The 17815-nt window shown below is 41.4% G+C and overlaps 2 protein-coding genes and 1 pseudogene across 2 annotated transcripts in view; 2 read left to right on the top strand and 1 right to left on the bottom strand.

The window, feature by feature from the left end:
• Tmem29 (transmembrane protein 29) overlaps nucleotides 1-17815 on the top strand; it is a 97262-nt gene that overhangs the window by 16840 nt on the left and 62607 nt on the right. The window contains exon 2 of the mRNA XM_011247836.2: nucleotides 10866-10984. Coding sequence (XP_011246138.1) covers nucleotides 10941-10984 — 44 coding nt within the window. The 5' untranslated portion in view covers nucleotides 10866-10940. The remainder of the gene's footprint in view (nucleotides 1-10865; nucleotides 10985-17815) is intronic.
• The window catches only part of Apex2 (apurinic/apyrimidinic endonuclease 2), a 161233-nt gene that overhangs the window by 110010 nt on the left and 33408 nt on the right, over nucleotides 1-17815 (top strand). The window lies entirely within an intron of this gene.
• On the bottom strand, nucleotides 12469-14549 carry 3110067C02Rik (RIKEN cDNA 3110067C02 gene; annotated as a pseudogene).

Genomic DNA, 17815 nt, shown 5'->3' with positions numbered 1-17815 from the left:
GCCCTTAGGTCCTGTAACCCTCTGTTCTGAAGGTTCCCTGGGCTTTCTTAGCACCTATAAGTGCATTCTATAGTCCCTCTCTTTTTATCCGGTCTGGCTCCCCGATTCCTTGCTGTCGGCGGTGCTGACGCGCAGACGTGCACGTCATATCTAGCTTTCTCTGACCAGTAGATGGCAATAGTGTTCTTTGCTGCTGCTATGTTCTGGTTCTCCCCCGCCCTTTGTGCTTGAAAAAAATAGAAAGACTTTTACTTTTTTCCCCTCCTTTTGTAATGCATTCCGTTCCTCTGTCTTTGCTTGGGTAAGGGCTGCTTGCCTAAGACAATTGGGTTTTGTCCTTCTGAACTCTTTTCCTGCCTCAAAACCACCACCTGAACTTTTCAACTTTATTATTATTTTTTACCCTCTAAACTGAGTGGCCTAGGCACCTCACCTCCTCTGCTTTTGGCTCCTCTAAAAGGCTTTATTTCTTCAACTTGTCCTTTAATCTAGGGACAGTTATTTGATCTAGGACAAGTTATTTCAATATAGGCTTCATTTAACCTTTTGACATTTCTGGAAGTTTATTACAATTCTTACACACAGTCCCATTATTCCATGGTCAACATTAATTGTATTTTCGTTATAATTGTCTCACTTTTTTTATTTATACCAGTACATTTAAAATACATAAACATCAGTATTTGCACCATTGCTGTATCATATTTATGCAATCATTACACTGAATCCCATTTACATGTATAACTGCTATGTGTAACATTACATTTTCCCTTTTATATTTTATATTTCCTTGTCTTAGTAATCACTTTGAAAGAGTGAACCTTTTTCTTCTAATGTGGCAAAAATTTTTAATAACTGATAATTTTTCAAAAAATACAAATAAATCTTAACTCCCTATTTTAGTGGTAGGTACCATAAAGTATTGCTTTGCTTTCTCATTCATCTTATAAAATTTCTTTAACAGCATAGCAACAGAACAGTGCCTAACAGTTCTGTGGATCTTTCAGTCTCTGTCTCTCTGTCATTAAGAAACATCATTGGGGAGATGCCCCAGTTGGTAAAAATCTTTGTGCAAGTCTGAGGACCTGAGTTCAGATCCCCAGCACATACTCACTTATAAACTGGCCATTGTGGTGCATGCATCTGTGAGGATGTGACTGCTCTGAGGTACGACTGAAGGAACGGCTTTTATTGTATGTATGAAGAAGAGTACAGTGAGAGAAGAAAGTCATAGACTAGAGGTTTGGGAAACAAACCCTAGAGGGCCAAGAGAGTAGGGGCTATAAAGTGGGTGTGGCTGAAATGACTGGGCTATATAGGAATGAGGACCTGGGTTGAGGAAGCCCACCCAGGAGCTGGAGAAATTTAGGGTAGGAGGTGGGGTGAAAAGAGCCACAGGTTTTGAGTAACACAGAGGAAGTCTGGAGGCCAGCAGGGCTTTGGTATGCTACTTGGTACCACAGAGAGCCATTTGTGCATTTCTTTTGGACCTGACAGCATGGCTCTGTAACTCTAGTGCCCAGTGAGTGGAGACAAAAGATCTCCAGGTTTTAACAGCCAGTGAGTTCCAGGTTCGGTTAGAGACCCTGTCTCAAAAATACAGTGGCGAATCACCAGGAGTTGGCATTTACGCATACCAAACCAACACAACAAACGCCTAGAGGCATTATTCTCTAAACTGTTAAAGCTCATGCATAATCGTGTATGGTCTCTGGGGGAAAATGTAGACTAAATTTTTAGGTACTACTCTTATGATACAAGCAAGCATCTAAGAGTTGTGCTTCTATTGGGCTTGAGTGTGGAGAGCCATGAGCAATTGCCATCATGAGCCTCCGCTGTGCCTAACTGGTAAACAAGTAATGTGGGCAGGTGCAAGAGTAAATTTGTGCCAAGTCACTGCCCATCCCGGGGCGTGGCGACGAGGCCCTGGGAGAGCAGCCAATCAGGTGTGGACACGCCACACTAAAGTGTATATTAGCAGCGCCTTTTTGGTGCTTGGGGTCTCCTCTTCATGTTGAAACTGGTGTAATAAAGTTGCTGCAGAAGGATCCGGTTTCTCACGCGTGTGTTCTTGCTGGCGAGACAATAGCATGTGTGAGACTTGAGGGGATGCAGGAGATGTAGACAAAGTGTAATTTTCTTTTTAAGAATTTATTATATGTAAGTACATTGTAGCTGTCTTTAGACACCAGAAGAGGGCATCATATGTTACTATGGATGGTTGTGAGCCACCATGTGTTTGCTGGGATTTGAATTCAGGACCTGATGAAGAGCAGTTAGTGCTCTTACCCGCTGAGCCATCTCACCAGCTAAAAAAAATCTCAGTTAGCCCATGCTGGCCTCCAACCCACTTTGAGGTGAGAGAGTGGCCTTGAACCTTGGCTCCTCCTGTCACCATGTCTGATATAAATTTGAATTTATAACAAATTGATATTTTTTCAGAGATGAGTTATTTATATGATTCTCAAGTCTGTGGTAACCTAATTCATTATTATAGATAATAAAAAGCTCAGGATTTTATATATATTTATAGTTTATTTCCTTTTTAAAAGATTTATATATTTATTTGTATGAGTACACTGTCACTGTCTTCAGACACACCAGAAGAGGGCATCAGATCCTATTACAGATGGTTGTGAGCCACCATGTTGTTGCTGGGATTTGTACTCAGGACCTCTGGAGGTGCAGTCAGTGCTCTTAACTGATGAACAGTCTCTCCAGCCCTGTAGTTTATTTCCTACTATACTGATTCTTTTTGTTGAGGGCGAGCTGAGGCGTGACTAAAGGCTTTGTTCTAGTTTTCACAGCTAAGCTGTTTTCCAGTATAAATATTTTGTTCTTGTAAGATGTGTAAAGGTCCCAGAAACAAAACCTCTCCTGCATTAAAGATTTTTCCGAGGCTTATTGACTGGTGAGAACTGTAGTCCTTGAGAGCTGGATTGTTATAGGTACAGAGTCAAATTAGCTTGAGTTATCTTTAACCCCTCAATAGACATTCCTTGCCCCTCAGAATTTGATCCAGCATCCTTCAGACTGTCAAGTAAACATAAATAGACCCTTAGCTTCCAGCAACCAAAACTCTTAAGTGTGTTGTCAGATAGCACCTGAGGCCTATAGCAGAGGGTTTTTAGCGTCACTGTACCCTGCTTACTGGATACTTCCACTGATATCTTTGGAGAATACCATGATTGGAGACTGATCTGGGTGAGAGACCAGATCTTTTGGGTTCAGGCATCATCTTAGAGAACCTGGCCTAAGGTTGAACTCAAGTGAATAGGCCAGTACCTAGCACCAGTTTCCAGGTTATTCCCCAACAAATCTGCACCTCCAGGTTACAAGTCTGCTCCTGGCACTTCACTTCCTAACAACCAGCAATCAGGAGGAAAACAGAAATGAAGTTTTGGGCCCAGCACCAGACAGTGATGTTAAAGGCCATAATGGTCCCCCAATCAAATATGTGCCAGGCTGGATATCTGCTTTTTGCCTCTATAAAGCTTACCTGAAACTGGGCTCCAAGCGGCACCCTCCCATTTTAATGCCTTAGGGATTGTGGTGTGGCCCAGGCTCAAGCTTGAATAAAGAGACCCTAGTGTGATTGCATCAGAATTGGCTCCTTGGTGGCCTTTTGAGGTTCACAAATGCTCCCTGGCACAACAAGGGCAACCCTGCCCCCAGGCACACACACTTTTTGGAAAGAAAGAAATGACCTTATCCTTGAGTGAAGTCAGTTCCAATAGGGGAAAGTCTGGCTCTTATATAATCTCCACTACCAGTCCTTCTGTCCAGTGAACACCACTGAGGCCAATTTCTTAACGATCTAAGGCATCCTAAGGTCCCCTCCTCCCATCTACCGCAGTTCATAGGGAGACAGAGGATCCAGAAGAGACATCTCATGAGCTGTGCACATGTGCTAGACAAAACTCGTTTCTTGGCTTCCACAGCGTTGTCCTTGTATGTTTTAGGAATCTCTTAATGCTGACAGATCACAGGTTAATAGAGGCTGTAGCTTAGCCACCTCACACTCCTTCCAAACCAGCATGTTTCCACTACCTTCTGGGTTCATTTAATACTTACATGTGAGTAAAACATATCACATTAGAATTATTTTTAAAAATATCTGAGGATGGAGAGTTGCCTTAGAGGTTAAGAGCACTTGTTGCTCTTGCAGAGGTCCCTGGTTTGATTCCCAGCCCCAATATAGTGGCTCCCAACCACCTGTAACTACAGTCCTAAGGTATCTGACACCTGGCTTCAGCAGGCACTGGGCATGCATGCTGTGCACATACATACAGGCAAAACACTTGTGTACATAAAGGGATACTTTGAAAATCCCCATTCCTTGCTGGTTTGTATTGTTTCCTAGCATGTCTTGTCTTCCATTCTTGTGCTGGGAGCAGGAAAGCATTCTGCAAACACATATACTGTAGAGTGCAACAGGCCAGGGAGACCAGTGCACTACGGTGTACTTCTTGTTGTGTTCTAAGACCCTTCATAACTGACTTGATATTTGTGTGTCACCATAGCTACAAGACTAAATTAAGGTGTTGATAGCCTCTGCTTATATAAATACTCCAACAGCTCTTAGACTGTGCCCTTACAAGCACAGATAGTCTGCTATAATTTGCTTTATCACCAATATTAGCTATTACATGGAGCGTGCGTCTGTGTGTGTGTGTTATATGTGCTGCCAAAAATTGCACATACTTTACTCATGTCTTGCTTTTTAATTGTGGTTGTCTGGTATTTAGATGATTCTAAATGATTTTTTGGTAGTTAAGTCTGAAAGCCCCACTTTCTTTTCTTGGTGCTTTGGTTGAAGTCCAGGATGGGGTGCAGGCCAGACAAGCCACACATGCTTGTTTTATGGCTTCACACTTGGCATAAAATCAACCTCTCCTGTTTTCTCGTGCCCCAGCTAAACTCTCTAAAATGTCTTGAAGACACCAAACAAATGAAAATCCAGTGACCGGGCAGGACTTTTGCTAGGCCTTGCAACTAAGTTACTAATGTGTCTTGAGGCTATTTAAAACTAGGTACTCAGTTGGCTGTCCTACTATGTGCTTAGCCTGTTTAAGTTTAGCCTGCCTTGAAGAGAACACTGTAACCGATCCTCCTATGGCTTGGGCTTTCCATGTAACCAGTTTTTAAAAAAATCTATGCTAAATACATAGATTATACCTTAAACTATGTGTTCTTCCATGCTTAGAACTCTGACACACACACACACACACACACACACACACACACACACTTTGCTCTCTCTCTCTGTCTCTCCATCTCTCTTTCTCTCTCTGTCTCTGTGTCTCTGTCTCTGTCTCTCTCTCTGTGTGTGTGTGTGTTTTGTGGTAACCATTTGCTGAAAACTGCCAACATGTTGAAAGCAACCTGAAGGAAAACAAGTATCACATAAATGTTGCGAACAATATGTGCCTGTAGTATCTATTTGAGATTTTGAATGCTATCTGGGTCAGTTGGAGTAAGTAAACAAACCTCTTCCCTTGAAAAACTATATTAAGGATTTCTGTAAAGTGTTCCACATCTCTTTCCCATACTATGCTTTTTGAGGTGTTCAATAAATATAGAGTCCAGCCCTTTGTTACAGAGACATAAACAGGGGCAGACAGCAGACTGGCAAAAGGCACTGAAAGAAAGGTGGAGAATTCAGTTTTGGACTCTGGGAGGAAGACTCTTGATTCTTAAAGTGGTTTGATATCAGCTGTTGAAGGGTGCTTTGTTCACCAACTACTTGGGAAAATCTGAGAACTTCCCACTACTTCCAAGGCTAATCTTGGCAGGATTCTAATACACAGTTCTTGGTGTCTATGCACTTGTGATTTAGTACACTTATATGTTCCTGTGTTACTCTCACCCCACTTTGACCTTAGCCTTCTCATTTATTCTGATAAATCAGGGTTCTGATTTATTAATCCCCCAGGCAACATGCTTTCCATCTTTGGGTAGGGGACAAGTGATGTGGCAGCTGTGGAAACAGATCTTTTCAGATCTTTTCTTCAGAATAGATGGAGGGCCCAAGAGCTGCTGGGAGTGTCATGGCAGAAGCAACTAAGGGATGGTGTCGCTATTGAAGGAGGAGATGAGATATGGGCTGGAGTAGTGGGAGATACTAGGCTGGAAGAAAGGGAATGAAAGGACCATTCATGAAGTTCTCAGTTGCTTCCAAGACATTATTGGAGACACCTGAATATCTTGGTCAGCATCATCTGTTATGCTATATACACCACAGTTCATAGCCGATAACATCAGACTGGAGACAGTAGGAACCTTCCTGGGCAGGCTCTTTTGAGAATGCTTAATATGAATGGTTAGTATTCTGTAATTTCCTGAGCTAAGGAAACAAAACAAAACAAACAAGAAGACCAGACTAGAGGCAGAGGTCTGGCTCTTGGCAAATAACCACATAGAGGTAGTCTGAAAAGACTGATGGTCTCTGGCCTTCTCGCTCTCTATACTGAATGCTTGCTGATAACTTCTAAAGAAATCCTAAAAATGTTCTTGCTTGTTTTGTGGTTAAAAACTACTGGCTTGGATGTGCAACACTTGTTGTCTCACAGTGGGGAACCAAATAAAAATGTATTGTTATCACTCACTTCTCTGTCCAGATAGACAGAAGCCTCCCTGACTAGGCTGGTTAACTCTTTGTGAACCAGAGAGGAGGGAAGGGATAAGAATTAAGATGCATTATACAGGCAGATATGCACAGACACATATACATTCATACATATATTTAGATTCTCATTTGCACATTAACACATTCACATTTTTGTTGGGCCCAACCGCCTGTCTCATACACTCTACAAGTATTCATGCATGCTTACATGCACACACATACCTACATACTTATGTACTGACAAACATACACATTTGGGTGGGTGGATGGATGGATGGATGGATGAATTGATGGGGCAGAGCTCGCCAAGCCAAACAATTTAACTGATAACTTTCCTTTCTCTGGTCATTTAAATTCGAGATAAAAAAAGTTCTTTAGGAAATTACCTCAGAGATAAAATGTTATATAAAATGGGAGTTACAGAAGGAAGTTGATATTAAGGTCAAAGCAGTGTGTCCTTCTGCAAGCTTGTTGTAAGTTCAAAGCAATAGTTTCACATGGCTGTGCCTTATCATAGTGCACACCTGTGGCTTCTTCCTTGGACCTGAATGCTTTTCCTTTAACACAAATTTGTCCCAAGCCTATTTCTCTTTTTAGTGTAATTATGAAAGCTCTTTGTATTTCTTATTATGCAGCCTTTACTTACTATATGAGAAGTGTGCACATTCTATTCTTGATTCTATCTTTGTTACATCTTTGTAGCAAAGCGACTAAGCCCATCTCTTAAAACTTTCATCTTAAAACTATTTGAATCAAATCAGGAATTCTGTAGAATCATTATCTCATCTAAACAGCATTAATTCATGAAAGTTCATCTTTTATGTTGATCTGCAGGAAATCTGATCAATAGGGTGGGCTAATGCCCAGGGATTATTATATTAATTTACTAATGACAGGAAAGGCATATAAGCTGCAAGAAGCAATCCTGAGGTGAAGTCTCTTTGGGCCACCACCTTCAGGAAGGTCACCTGCTAGCCTTAGCCTATCCTAGATAGCTCTAGACAGTTACTGTTATTATTTATTGCCAACACCATAAAATTATCTGGGGAGAAGGAATCTTAATTAAGAAAACCTGCTCCTGATTGAGCTGTGGGCAAACCCTTGGGGCATTTTCTTTATTAATGATTAGTGTGGGAGGGCCCAGCCCACAGTGGATGGTACCACCCGTGAGTAGGTGGTCTTAGTTTGTGTAACAAGTAAGCTGAGCAAGCCATGGGAGCAAACAGTAAGCAGGCATCTTTCCGTAGTGTCTGCTTCAGTCCCTGCCATGAGGTTCTTGGGTTGAGTTCTTGTCTTGGCTTTCCTGTAAGTTGTGAGCAGAAATAAACCTTTTCCCTCACAGGTTGCTTTTTGTCTTTTTGTGTTTGTTTTTAACTCAACAATGGAAAGCAAACTAAGATGATATACTCCAGAAGTCCTTCCCTTCATCCAGTTGCTTGCACACCCCCACTGCTAAGCCAGTCTTCTTTCTGAATTTAAACCTTCTCCCTTCCTCTTTTTGTCTTCCTTCTCCAGTCACTGGTCCAAATCCGAAGCTTGTTTGCCCTCAAGATGCCTACCCTGAGCCATCATGAAACCTTCCCACTTCCAGAATTTCTAACTTAGAAAGCTTATGTTTCTTTTTTCTCTTTACGTTTTTGGAGATCTCCAGCTTGCCTGTCTGCTGTCAATTTTCAATAACATTATCCTAGAGTTGCCTTTAAAGTTTGCCCGCCCCTCCCCCCTCCTTGCTTTAGAGTCAAGGCCTGACTTAGACTGGGGATCTTCTTGCCTCTCTCCTGAGTGCTGGCATTACAGGTATGTGCCACCACACTGGCTTGTTTTACAGTTTTGTCTTTGTGAGGCAAAGAATCTGTAAAAGGCATCCTGTGTCCTAAGTAGCAGTAGTGGCTTTGCCAGCTGCACTTTTTCTACTGTTCTCACATGACTAGGTAAGTCACTTTTGCTTGAATATTTCAGTGAGTTTTACTGGCTTTCTCCAACTTTTGGCAACCTGACTTCATTGTCCTATGGAGAAGACTCCGTTTCTTTTCAAAAGGCCTGGAGACTTCCACAGCAAGCTGAGAACACCTTTTATACTTTGGCTGTTTTATTTATCATATTCTCTAAAAAGGCCATTCACTTATTTTGTATCTGTTTGGTTCAGGGTGGTTTGGTTTGGTTATGTTGAGAAAGAGTCTCACTTTGTATGCCAGACTGGTCTGGAACTCAATCTCTAGGGTCAACTTTGTGAATGCTAGAATTATAGGCTTTTACCTAACCTGGCTCATCATTTATATTGTGGACAATTTTCTTTTTTCTTTTTACATTTTTTTTAATTAGGTATTTTCCTCGTTTACATTTTCAATGCTATCCCAAAGGTTCCCCATACCCACCACCCCCCAATCCCCTACCCACCCACTCCCCTTTTTGGCCCTGGCGTTCCCCTGTACTGGGGCATATAAAGTTTGCAAGTCCAGTGGGCCTCTCTTTGCAGTGATGGCCGACTAGGCCATCTTTTGATACATATGCAGCTAAAGACAAGAGCTCCCGGGTGCTGGTTAGTTCATATTGTTGTTCCACCTATAGGGTTGCAGCTCCCTTTAGCTCCTTGGGTAATTTCTCTAGCTCCTCCATTAGGGGCCGTGTGACCCATCCAATAGCTGATTGTGATCATCCACTTCTGTGTTTGCTAGGCCCCGGCATAGTCTCATAAGAGAGAGCTATATCTGGGTCCTTTCAGCAAAATCTTGCTAGTGTATGCAATGGTGTCAGCATTTGGAAGCTGATTATGGGATGGAGACAATTTTCAATATTCAGAAAAATATAAATAAAAGAGCACCTATAACTCGAGCATTCATACACATCCATCTAAAATGACTATCACTTTCATTTTTTCTTATTTGCCATAGTATATTGTCCAATATTAAATTCTGAAATTGTGTTGTGTGACACTACGCATTTTATATACATTTTTTGGGGAATCCAAATTTGCCAGTAGTCCAGTACACATATTGTGGTGGTTTGAGTAAGAATGGCTCCAGTAAGACTCACATATTTGAATGTTTAGTCACTGAGGGTTGGAGCTCTTTGAAAGGATTAGGATGATTACAAAGTGTGGGCTGGTTGGAGGAAGTGTGTCACTGAGAGTGGGCTTTGAGGTGTCAAAAGCCCACACCAGGCCCAGCCCTTCCTCTCCCATGGCCTGTGGAACAGGATGTAGCTCCCAGCTACAGCTACCGTGCTGTATGTTCTGTTATGATGATAATGGACTAAACCTCTGAAACTCCAAGCAAGCCCCCAGTTAAATGCTTTCATTTATAAGAATTGCCTTGGTCAGGGTGTCTCTTCCCCACAATATAAAAACAATACTACAACTATTTTTTTTCATTGTTAAACACAGACTTTTATAGATGTGACTTTATTGTATTTTAACAGTTTAAATTTGGTCCTGAAAATTTTTGAGCTTTTATTATTCCTTTTGCTAGCCACCTCTTACAATTTATTTTTTAAAACAAGTTTTTGAAATCAGTTCTCTGTTATTTAATTCTAAAACATATGACACATCTTGCCTTAACAATTTCAAAAACCACACATAAAACTCCATAATACGCCGGGTGTGGTGGTGCACGCCTTTAATCCCAGCACTCGGGAGGCAGAGGCAGGCAGATTTCTGAGTTCAGTTTGAGGCCAGTCTGGTCTACAAAGTGAGTTCCAGGACAGCCAGAGCTATGCAGAGAAACCCTGTCTCGAAAAACACAAACAAACAAACAAAAAACAAACAAAAACCAAAAAACCTCAAAAAACAAAAAACAAAACCAACCAAACAAACAAATAAACCCTCCATAATACAATAGGCCAACTCCTATGGTGACGTGTACCCCTACTATCTTTGCAATTATACAGCTCTGTCATTGAAAATATACCATTTAAATCTCAACTTGCACATTTCAAGAACGATCTTTACTAGTAACATAAGTATATTTTCTGTGGAGTTATTTCTGACCATATTTTTCAGAACATGGGAATATATATGTATATTATGTTCTTGTGAGTTCAAAGTCTGTTTTCTGATGCTTTCTGTACATATACCTGCAAAATTTTTTGTATAATTTTGTGATAATATAGTCCCTGAAAAATTATTTACAAATTATAAGCTAATAACAAATGGGAACATTTCAAAGAATCGTTCATACATTTTTGTATTGTCATTCCAACTATGCTTACCCTTTATGACCATGTCTCTACTTACTTTCAGAAAGGCAAGAGACTGTCCCGTCCAGCAGGACTTAGTTATTCCGTGGGTCGAGGAGGACAGAGGCCTGCAAGAGAAATGGGAGGAGAAAGGGAAGCGAGACCAAGCAAAGAGTTGTCAAGGTCTGTTTAATGAAGGCTAAGAGCCTGGTTATAAGCACACAATGAGAAAGAACAGGGAGGGGTCGAGAGGGCATAATAAAATACAGAGAAAAGGGATGGACATCTGGGGCGGATGCTGATTGCAGGCTTCTTGCAGCTTATCTTGGAATGTCGGCCCTAAAACAGTCCCGGGGAGCCTTCAAACATTCTGCAGTTTATCTTGGGGTGTCAGCCCTAACCAGTCCCAGGAAGCCATCAAACATCTTGTAGCTATCTTGGAGTGCCATAAACAGTCCCAGGCACCAAACGGAGACATGGACGAGGAGGGGAAGCTGCCTTAATCTAAGCAGTTCTAGGCGCCAAGTGGAGACATGAAGGAGGGAGTGAAGCTGGCAGTCCCAGGCGCCAGGTGGAGACAATGAAGGAGGGGGTGACATAATTCCCTTCAAAGGGTCAGCCAGATCTTCAGGGTGAGAGTTATTGTGGATCTAGTTTCCCACAGTTTGGTCTCTCACAAGAGACCTCAGTGCACTCTACCAAAGTAGCACTCAAAAATAAAAGTCTGTATTATGCTTCTCAGAGCAAATTCATTTAGACATTAAAAAAGAAAATTTAAGCTAGTTGTTCCAAAGCTGCCTCAGTTTTAAAGCCTGGCCACTGTTTCCTTGCTGGGTTACAAACACTGCATTCATTACCTTTGGGAAAAGTAAAAAGTGCTTCAGTTCTGAGGACACTGGCCTTCCCACAGCACTACAGCCCTTAGCTGCAGTACCAGCACCAAAAATGATGTCAAACAGCAATGTACAAACATGCTGTAAATGTTTTCATAGAATTTGGCTTTTCTTTAAACTGTCTTTTTCGTAGTCGAGACGAACAAACAAACAAAAAAATTGCTGGAACCACTTAATAAACTTACAAATGTGAAAAAATTCGACACTTCAGTTGGGCAGCAAAATTCATATTATGAAAAGCAATATATTCTAAATTTCAAAAACGTGACAAGTTCTGTAGAATATCTCTCATCAGAAGATAGAAGCTTTCAAACTACATGATCTTCTGCCAGGCAGGACTAGGGTATCATTCACTGGCTTGAGGTTGAATCCATTTCAAGGCATGTCTTGGTGGTACAGCAACAGTGGGATGATAAAAATGTGCAGTCTGTTCTTGTACACTGAGTATTAAACTTAGAGTGTTTTGGCTGTTGTCTTAGTTAGGGTTTTACTGCTGTGAACAGACACATGACCAAGGTAACTCTTATAAGGACAACATTTAATTGGGCTGGCTTACAGGTTCAGAGATTCAGTCCATTATCATCAAGGTGGGAGCATGGCAGCATCCAGGCAGGCATCGTGCAGAAGGAGCTGAGAGTTCTACATCTTCATCTAAAGGCTGCTAATGGAAAACTGACTTCTAGGCAGCTAGGATGAGGTTATTAAGGCCCACAACCACAGTGACAACCTTCTAATAGTGCCATTCTCTGGGCTAAGCATATACAAACCATCACAGGTCCTAGAAGGGACATTCCGTTTTCTTACAAGCAGGGAAGTTTTGACAGAGCTGGCCATTAGAAAAGAAAACGATGCTGGCGATGCCACCAGTGGTTTTGGAGTCAGTACCGGGGCTCTTCTACTTATGTGACAGAAGGGACAATCTGCTTTAGTACACTGTGTCATATTTATAATTTGGATGCACAAACAAACATTTCTCAGCAGATTTAGTTGGGAAAGGCTTTGCAAGTTGAGATTGGATGATGAGCTACACACTCATCTACATTTTTACAAGCAGGCCAGTACTTGCAGCGCTCCAGAAGTCTTTCTGGTTTCTGTGCCACACTCCAGTCAGTCATCTCAGCATTTGAAAAGCTGCCATCTGGGTCCTCAAGCTGCCTGCTCAGCAAATGCAGCTGCTGTGGGTGGAGGAGACCTCGGAGCTCCTTGTTTGAGTTTGAAGTTTGGTTTATGGGTTTCATTCCTTCAAAGCCCATCCCCTTCTCTTGATCTCACGCGTATCCTGGGGGGAGCTGGGGACACCATACAGTATCACTCTAAACTTGGGACTTGCAGGTTTATCTGGTTGTACGAGGTCTCTTGTCTGCATAAGGTGTCTTGAAAAGACCCAAAGGGCATATGCAGTCTTCATCCCCAAATCCTGGTTTGGTGTCACTACTATTTTCTCAGACAGCTTTGGCTTCTTCATAATAAATGATCTTGTGTCTGCATGGATCAGGAATTCCATGTCATAGTAATCTTGATGGATCAGGAATTCCATGTCATAGTAATCTTGACTCATCTACATTGTTTCACCATTACTAGATTAATTTGCAGTTGCAATAACTACTGCTTCTGTTGAGTTACTTGATTTTTTTTTTTTGTATTGTCTCTTTTTGCTTCCTCTTCTTTAACAGGGGGACTTATTCTTATTTTGCCCCTGGAGCATTTCTGCTAGCAATTTTTCTTGAGAAGTTTGAGTTCTGGAAGCAACTGGAAGTGTCTATTTCTGTGAAACTACAGAAACTTGTTTTTGTTACAGCTTCAGAGAAAGCCTTCAAAATTAGATTCTTGTTAGCTTCCTATCTGGGACCCATAATCCTCATCTCCCTGCTTTTCCCAATCATGGCTAAATCTTTTTACTTTAACAACTGAACTTACCACAGGTAACTTTCTCAATACTTACTTTATCCAAGTGGCTTCTGAAGAAGGGTCTATAAGTGTCTTCTACGCTGCTAAGCACTGGTGGTTCACACAACAGTACACAACAGTCCTGCTTCATATACCTGACTGCTCTGTACATCCAACTGCTTGGCAGCGTGAGCACTGCTTTGCTGCTGATGAAGTTGCAGCCTGTTTAAGAGAGTACCAGTGTCTGCATTTCTACGTGCAGGTGGTCGATACGTTTCAATAGAAGGGCTAGATTCAATAAAAGTGTCACTGTAGATTTTTTCTGAGATAAGGGATTCTCCTGCACAAAATTGAGGTCTTCATCAATGAGATCATCTGGTTCTGGCTTGATATCAACCACATCTTCAGAGGGTGCTGGCTCCTTCTGTGGTTTCACTGTTGACATTAGCTGGGTGGAAGCTCTACCATCATATGAATGTCTGACATTAGTAGATTTCTGCTCCTGTGAACTTGTAGAAACTCTGGAATTCCTTTTTTCAGGTTTAGAGCGAGAAATGGCAAGGGGAGGGATGGCAGCTTGTGCCTCCTCTGATCTCCCTAACTAAAACTGCTCTTGTTTGAAGGCACGTGACTATCAAAGATGCTGGTATCAGGAGACTTTAGACTAGAGTGCTCAGTTGTAACAGAGTGAAGTTTATCTAATACACTATGGAGCCATACAGTGAATCGAATTGTGTTGTTCCCTAGAAACAGGAACAGGTCCTCTTGTTGGCCACCACCACCATAATGTAATTATCAGGAAGTTCTTGACTCATGTAAGCTCCTAATTCTTATAATTTCCTCTTAATGGCACTCTGGATCTTGTGGCTGATCTCAGTGCTGATTACCATGGGTCTGCACTGCACCATGCTTTGGTCACCTGGAGCCTGCCCCAGGCTGCCACCCTGAAGCCTGCCCCACTACACTGCACTCTTTTTTTTTTTTTTAAAGAAAAAGTCTTTCTATGTGGTCCTGGCTATACTGGAGCTCTCTATGCAGACCTGGGTGGCCTCTAAAGTGCTGGGATTCTAGGCGTGGGCCTCCATGCCTGGTACTCTATATAACTCAGTTAACAAGCCATTTCCATGCTTTAGATAACCTGTCTTATATGGGGAGGTTAGGTTACAGACCCTCTCTATCTGCTATTTCCTCCAAACTAGAGCACACTCCCTGTAGCCTTCCTCTCAGAGCACAGCTATATAGAGTGGTTATGAGCTTGCAGCTCTGACAGAGTATTTCTCTCCCCTAGACAGCTGCAAGCTACAAAGAAAATCTAAGCTTCTGCAGAGTTTTACCCAATGACCATTTCCCCAGTGCCGTGCATGCTCAAAGTGGCTGTGAATTAAAGCCTCAATTCTTATCAGGTGCCTTGCGTGTCTTCATAATGTGTGGCATATATGTTAGGTCACCTGGCATAGAATCTCCTCCCCTTAACCCTAACCCAGTAGGAGGAAAAATTCCCTTTGTTGTTTGCAACGGAAGGCTTTTTCCTTCATTACCTCATGATGGCTGCTCTATGGCCTGATGCTTCTAACTCTCCAAATAGAACTATTCTGAGGGGTGGTAAGTCATCTTGGCTTTCTCTCTCCAACACGGAAGCCATCCTTTTAATTATTTGTCTAGCAGAATTGTATACACAGAATTCCAAGTTCCTTTGTTTGAGAACATATTCCAGTGTCTCCATCATTGTAGCATGGCCTTATCTATGGCTTTGTAAATGTTGCTAAATGGAGAGTTGACTCTTGTTTTTTATTTAGTAGAACATCATTTAAATTTTTTGTAGGTTTGATACTATTTAATACCTTCAATACTAGTGTATTTAGTTTTATATGCTGCGTACAATGAATTCATAAGGTTTCATATATTATTAGTTTTAATAGTTTTAAAAGGTGTACTCTGTGGGAATACCATTGCAATTACATGTGAGACTCTGGGTTCAACCTTCAGCTCCATGGAAAATAAGTAAATAAATGAATAAACACCAGTAAAGAAAAACACTTCTCAAAGAACCACTCTAACAACCATAAATGGCCAGTGTCTCCTGTCATACAGTTTAGAAGCTAGGACTAACCAGTCACTCTACTCCTTGTTCTATGGAAATTGCAGTGATACTTCAACTGGCTGGAGAGAGGGGTGGGGGGGGAGAGGGGAAAGAGGGGAGAGGGGAAAGAGGGGAGAGAGGGAGAGAGGGATGGAGAACAAGAAAGAGAACACACCACTTGGTGGGGTGGTGCATGCCTTTAATCCCAGCACTCAGGAGGCAGAGGCAGGCAGAGGAGTTCCAGGCCAGCCTGGTCTACAGAGTGAGTTCCAGGACAGCCAGGGCTACACAGAGAAACCCTGTCTCAAAAACAAAAACAAAAAACCACTCAAAAATGCAAGATAAATGTGGTTTTTCTTTTGTTTTGTTTTGCCTTTGACACTATGGTGCCCTGGCTTGGATGGGTCTAAACAAATCTCAACTCTTAAGCTCTTAAGATTTTAGGAAAGGGCTGAGCAGACATCCCCTTTTGTAAACCACTGACAGGCAAGGAGATGCCTCCTACTTCTGGCCATGTGCTCTGGTGTCCCATTCATTCTGAAGCTTGTCAGCTTTGATTCTTTTTTTTTTTTTTAAGATTTATTGATTTATTTATTATATGTAAGTACACTGTACCTGACCTCAGACACACCAGAAGAGGGTGGCAGATCTCATTATGGGTGGTTGTGAGCCACCATGTGGTTGCTGAGATTTGAACTCAGGACCTTCAGAAGAGCAGTCAGCACTCTTAACCACTGAGCCATCTCGCCAGCCCCAGCTTTGATTCTTAAAAACACATAGTCAGTCTTAGCCACATTTTTTTTTTTAAATAGAAAAGGACACAGACTCTGGAATTCTACTTTTCAGGTGAGTTAGGAGTTCCCCTCTAGCTTCTAATGTTGTAACCAAGTAATACAATCTAAGATACCAGTAGGAATTATTTATAGAAAAAAGCCTGATATACTATTTGGTAAAGTCAACAATGGTAATGTCATTAAAAATACATGCACCTGAAATACAAAGCCTCAAACATCTATAGAGGTTGGCTTTCAGTGCCTCTGTGTGCAGTCCAGATGCCTCTATATGGTTCTATGCAATAAGGTGGCAGCAATAAATTAGCTTTTTATTTTATTTATTTATTTATTTTATTTTGAGACAAGGTTTAGATCAGGCTGGCCCCTAATTCATTGGGATCTACTTGCCTCTGCTTCTCAGGTGCTAGGATTAAAGGTGTACACCACTATGTTTGGCTAATATATTAGTTTTAAAAGGATGAAATTTCTATTTACAAATAATCTCCCTTTAAAAAGTTATTTATTTATTTATTTATTTATTTATTTATTTATTTTTAAATCTTTCTCCAGACAGGGTTTTTCTTTGTGTAGCCTTGGCTGTCCTGGAACTTGCTCTGTAGACCAGACTGGCCCCAAACTCACAAAGGTCTGCCTGGCTTTGTAGTGCTGGGATTAAAGGTATACGCCACTATCTCCCGGTTAACAATAATCTCTTGAAGGTTTCTTTAGTATTTTACAACGTTGTAGACCTGCCTTAGAAACATTACTTTCAGGTGCATGATACTCTTAAGGAAAGCCAAGTTCACTTACTTCCTGACTTCCTTTGACTCTCATTTTACTGTTCTGTCTAGGGCACAAGTAGAGGAAAGGCTAGATATCATGGAGATGAGTGGATTTCATGCAGTTGTTGTGAAAACCACAACTCCCTTCTTCCAGGGAATAAGAGATACTTTCTTCGGGATCCATTTTGTGGGACCTTGGCCCAGGAATACAGAATTAGTTTACCCCAATGCCAAGTTCCATCATGGAAGGAGTTTTATAGTTTTATTTTTTACAAATAGTTTTATAGGACAAAGGAAGTCATGAATCAAGTCAAGTTTAAAATACATTGATGGGTAAACCAGAGAGGTATGAACAAGATGGAAGAGCTATTCTATAGGCCTAAGATGTTATCTGATGACAGTCTTAGCTCTGGGATTGGCAGAGCTAATGCTTTACTAAATTAATAGCTTCTAAGGGACTTTTATTTATTATCATAAGATATTAGTCCTAAGCAAATAGCTTCTAAGAGGTTTCTATTTATTATCACAGAATGTTAGCTTTAAGTTAATAGTGCCAATGAGCTTTTTATTTATTATTGCAAGATGTTAGTTCTAAAGTT

The sequence above is a fragment of the Mus musculus genome, chromosome X, assembly GCF_000001635.26.
Source record: "Mus musculus strain C57BL/6J chromosome X, GRCm38.p6 C57BL/6J".
Taxonomy (NCBI): domain Eukaryota; kingdom Metazoa; phylum Chordata; class Mammalia; order Rodentia; family Muridae; genus Mus; species Mus musculus.
The sequence above is the reverse complement of the archived record's forward strand: the minus strand, read 5'-3'. Positions and strand labels throughout refer to the sequence as shown.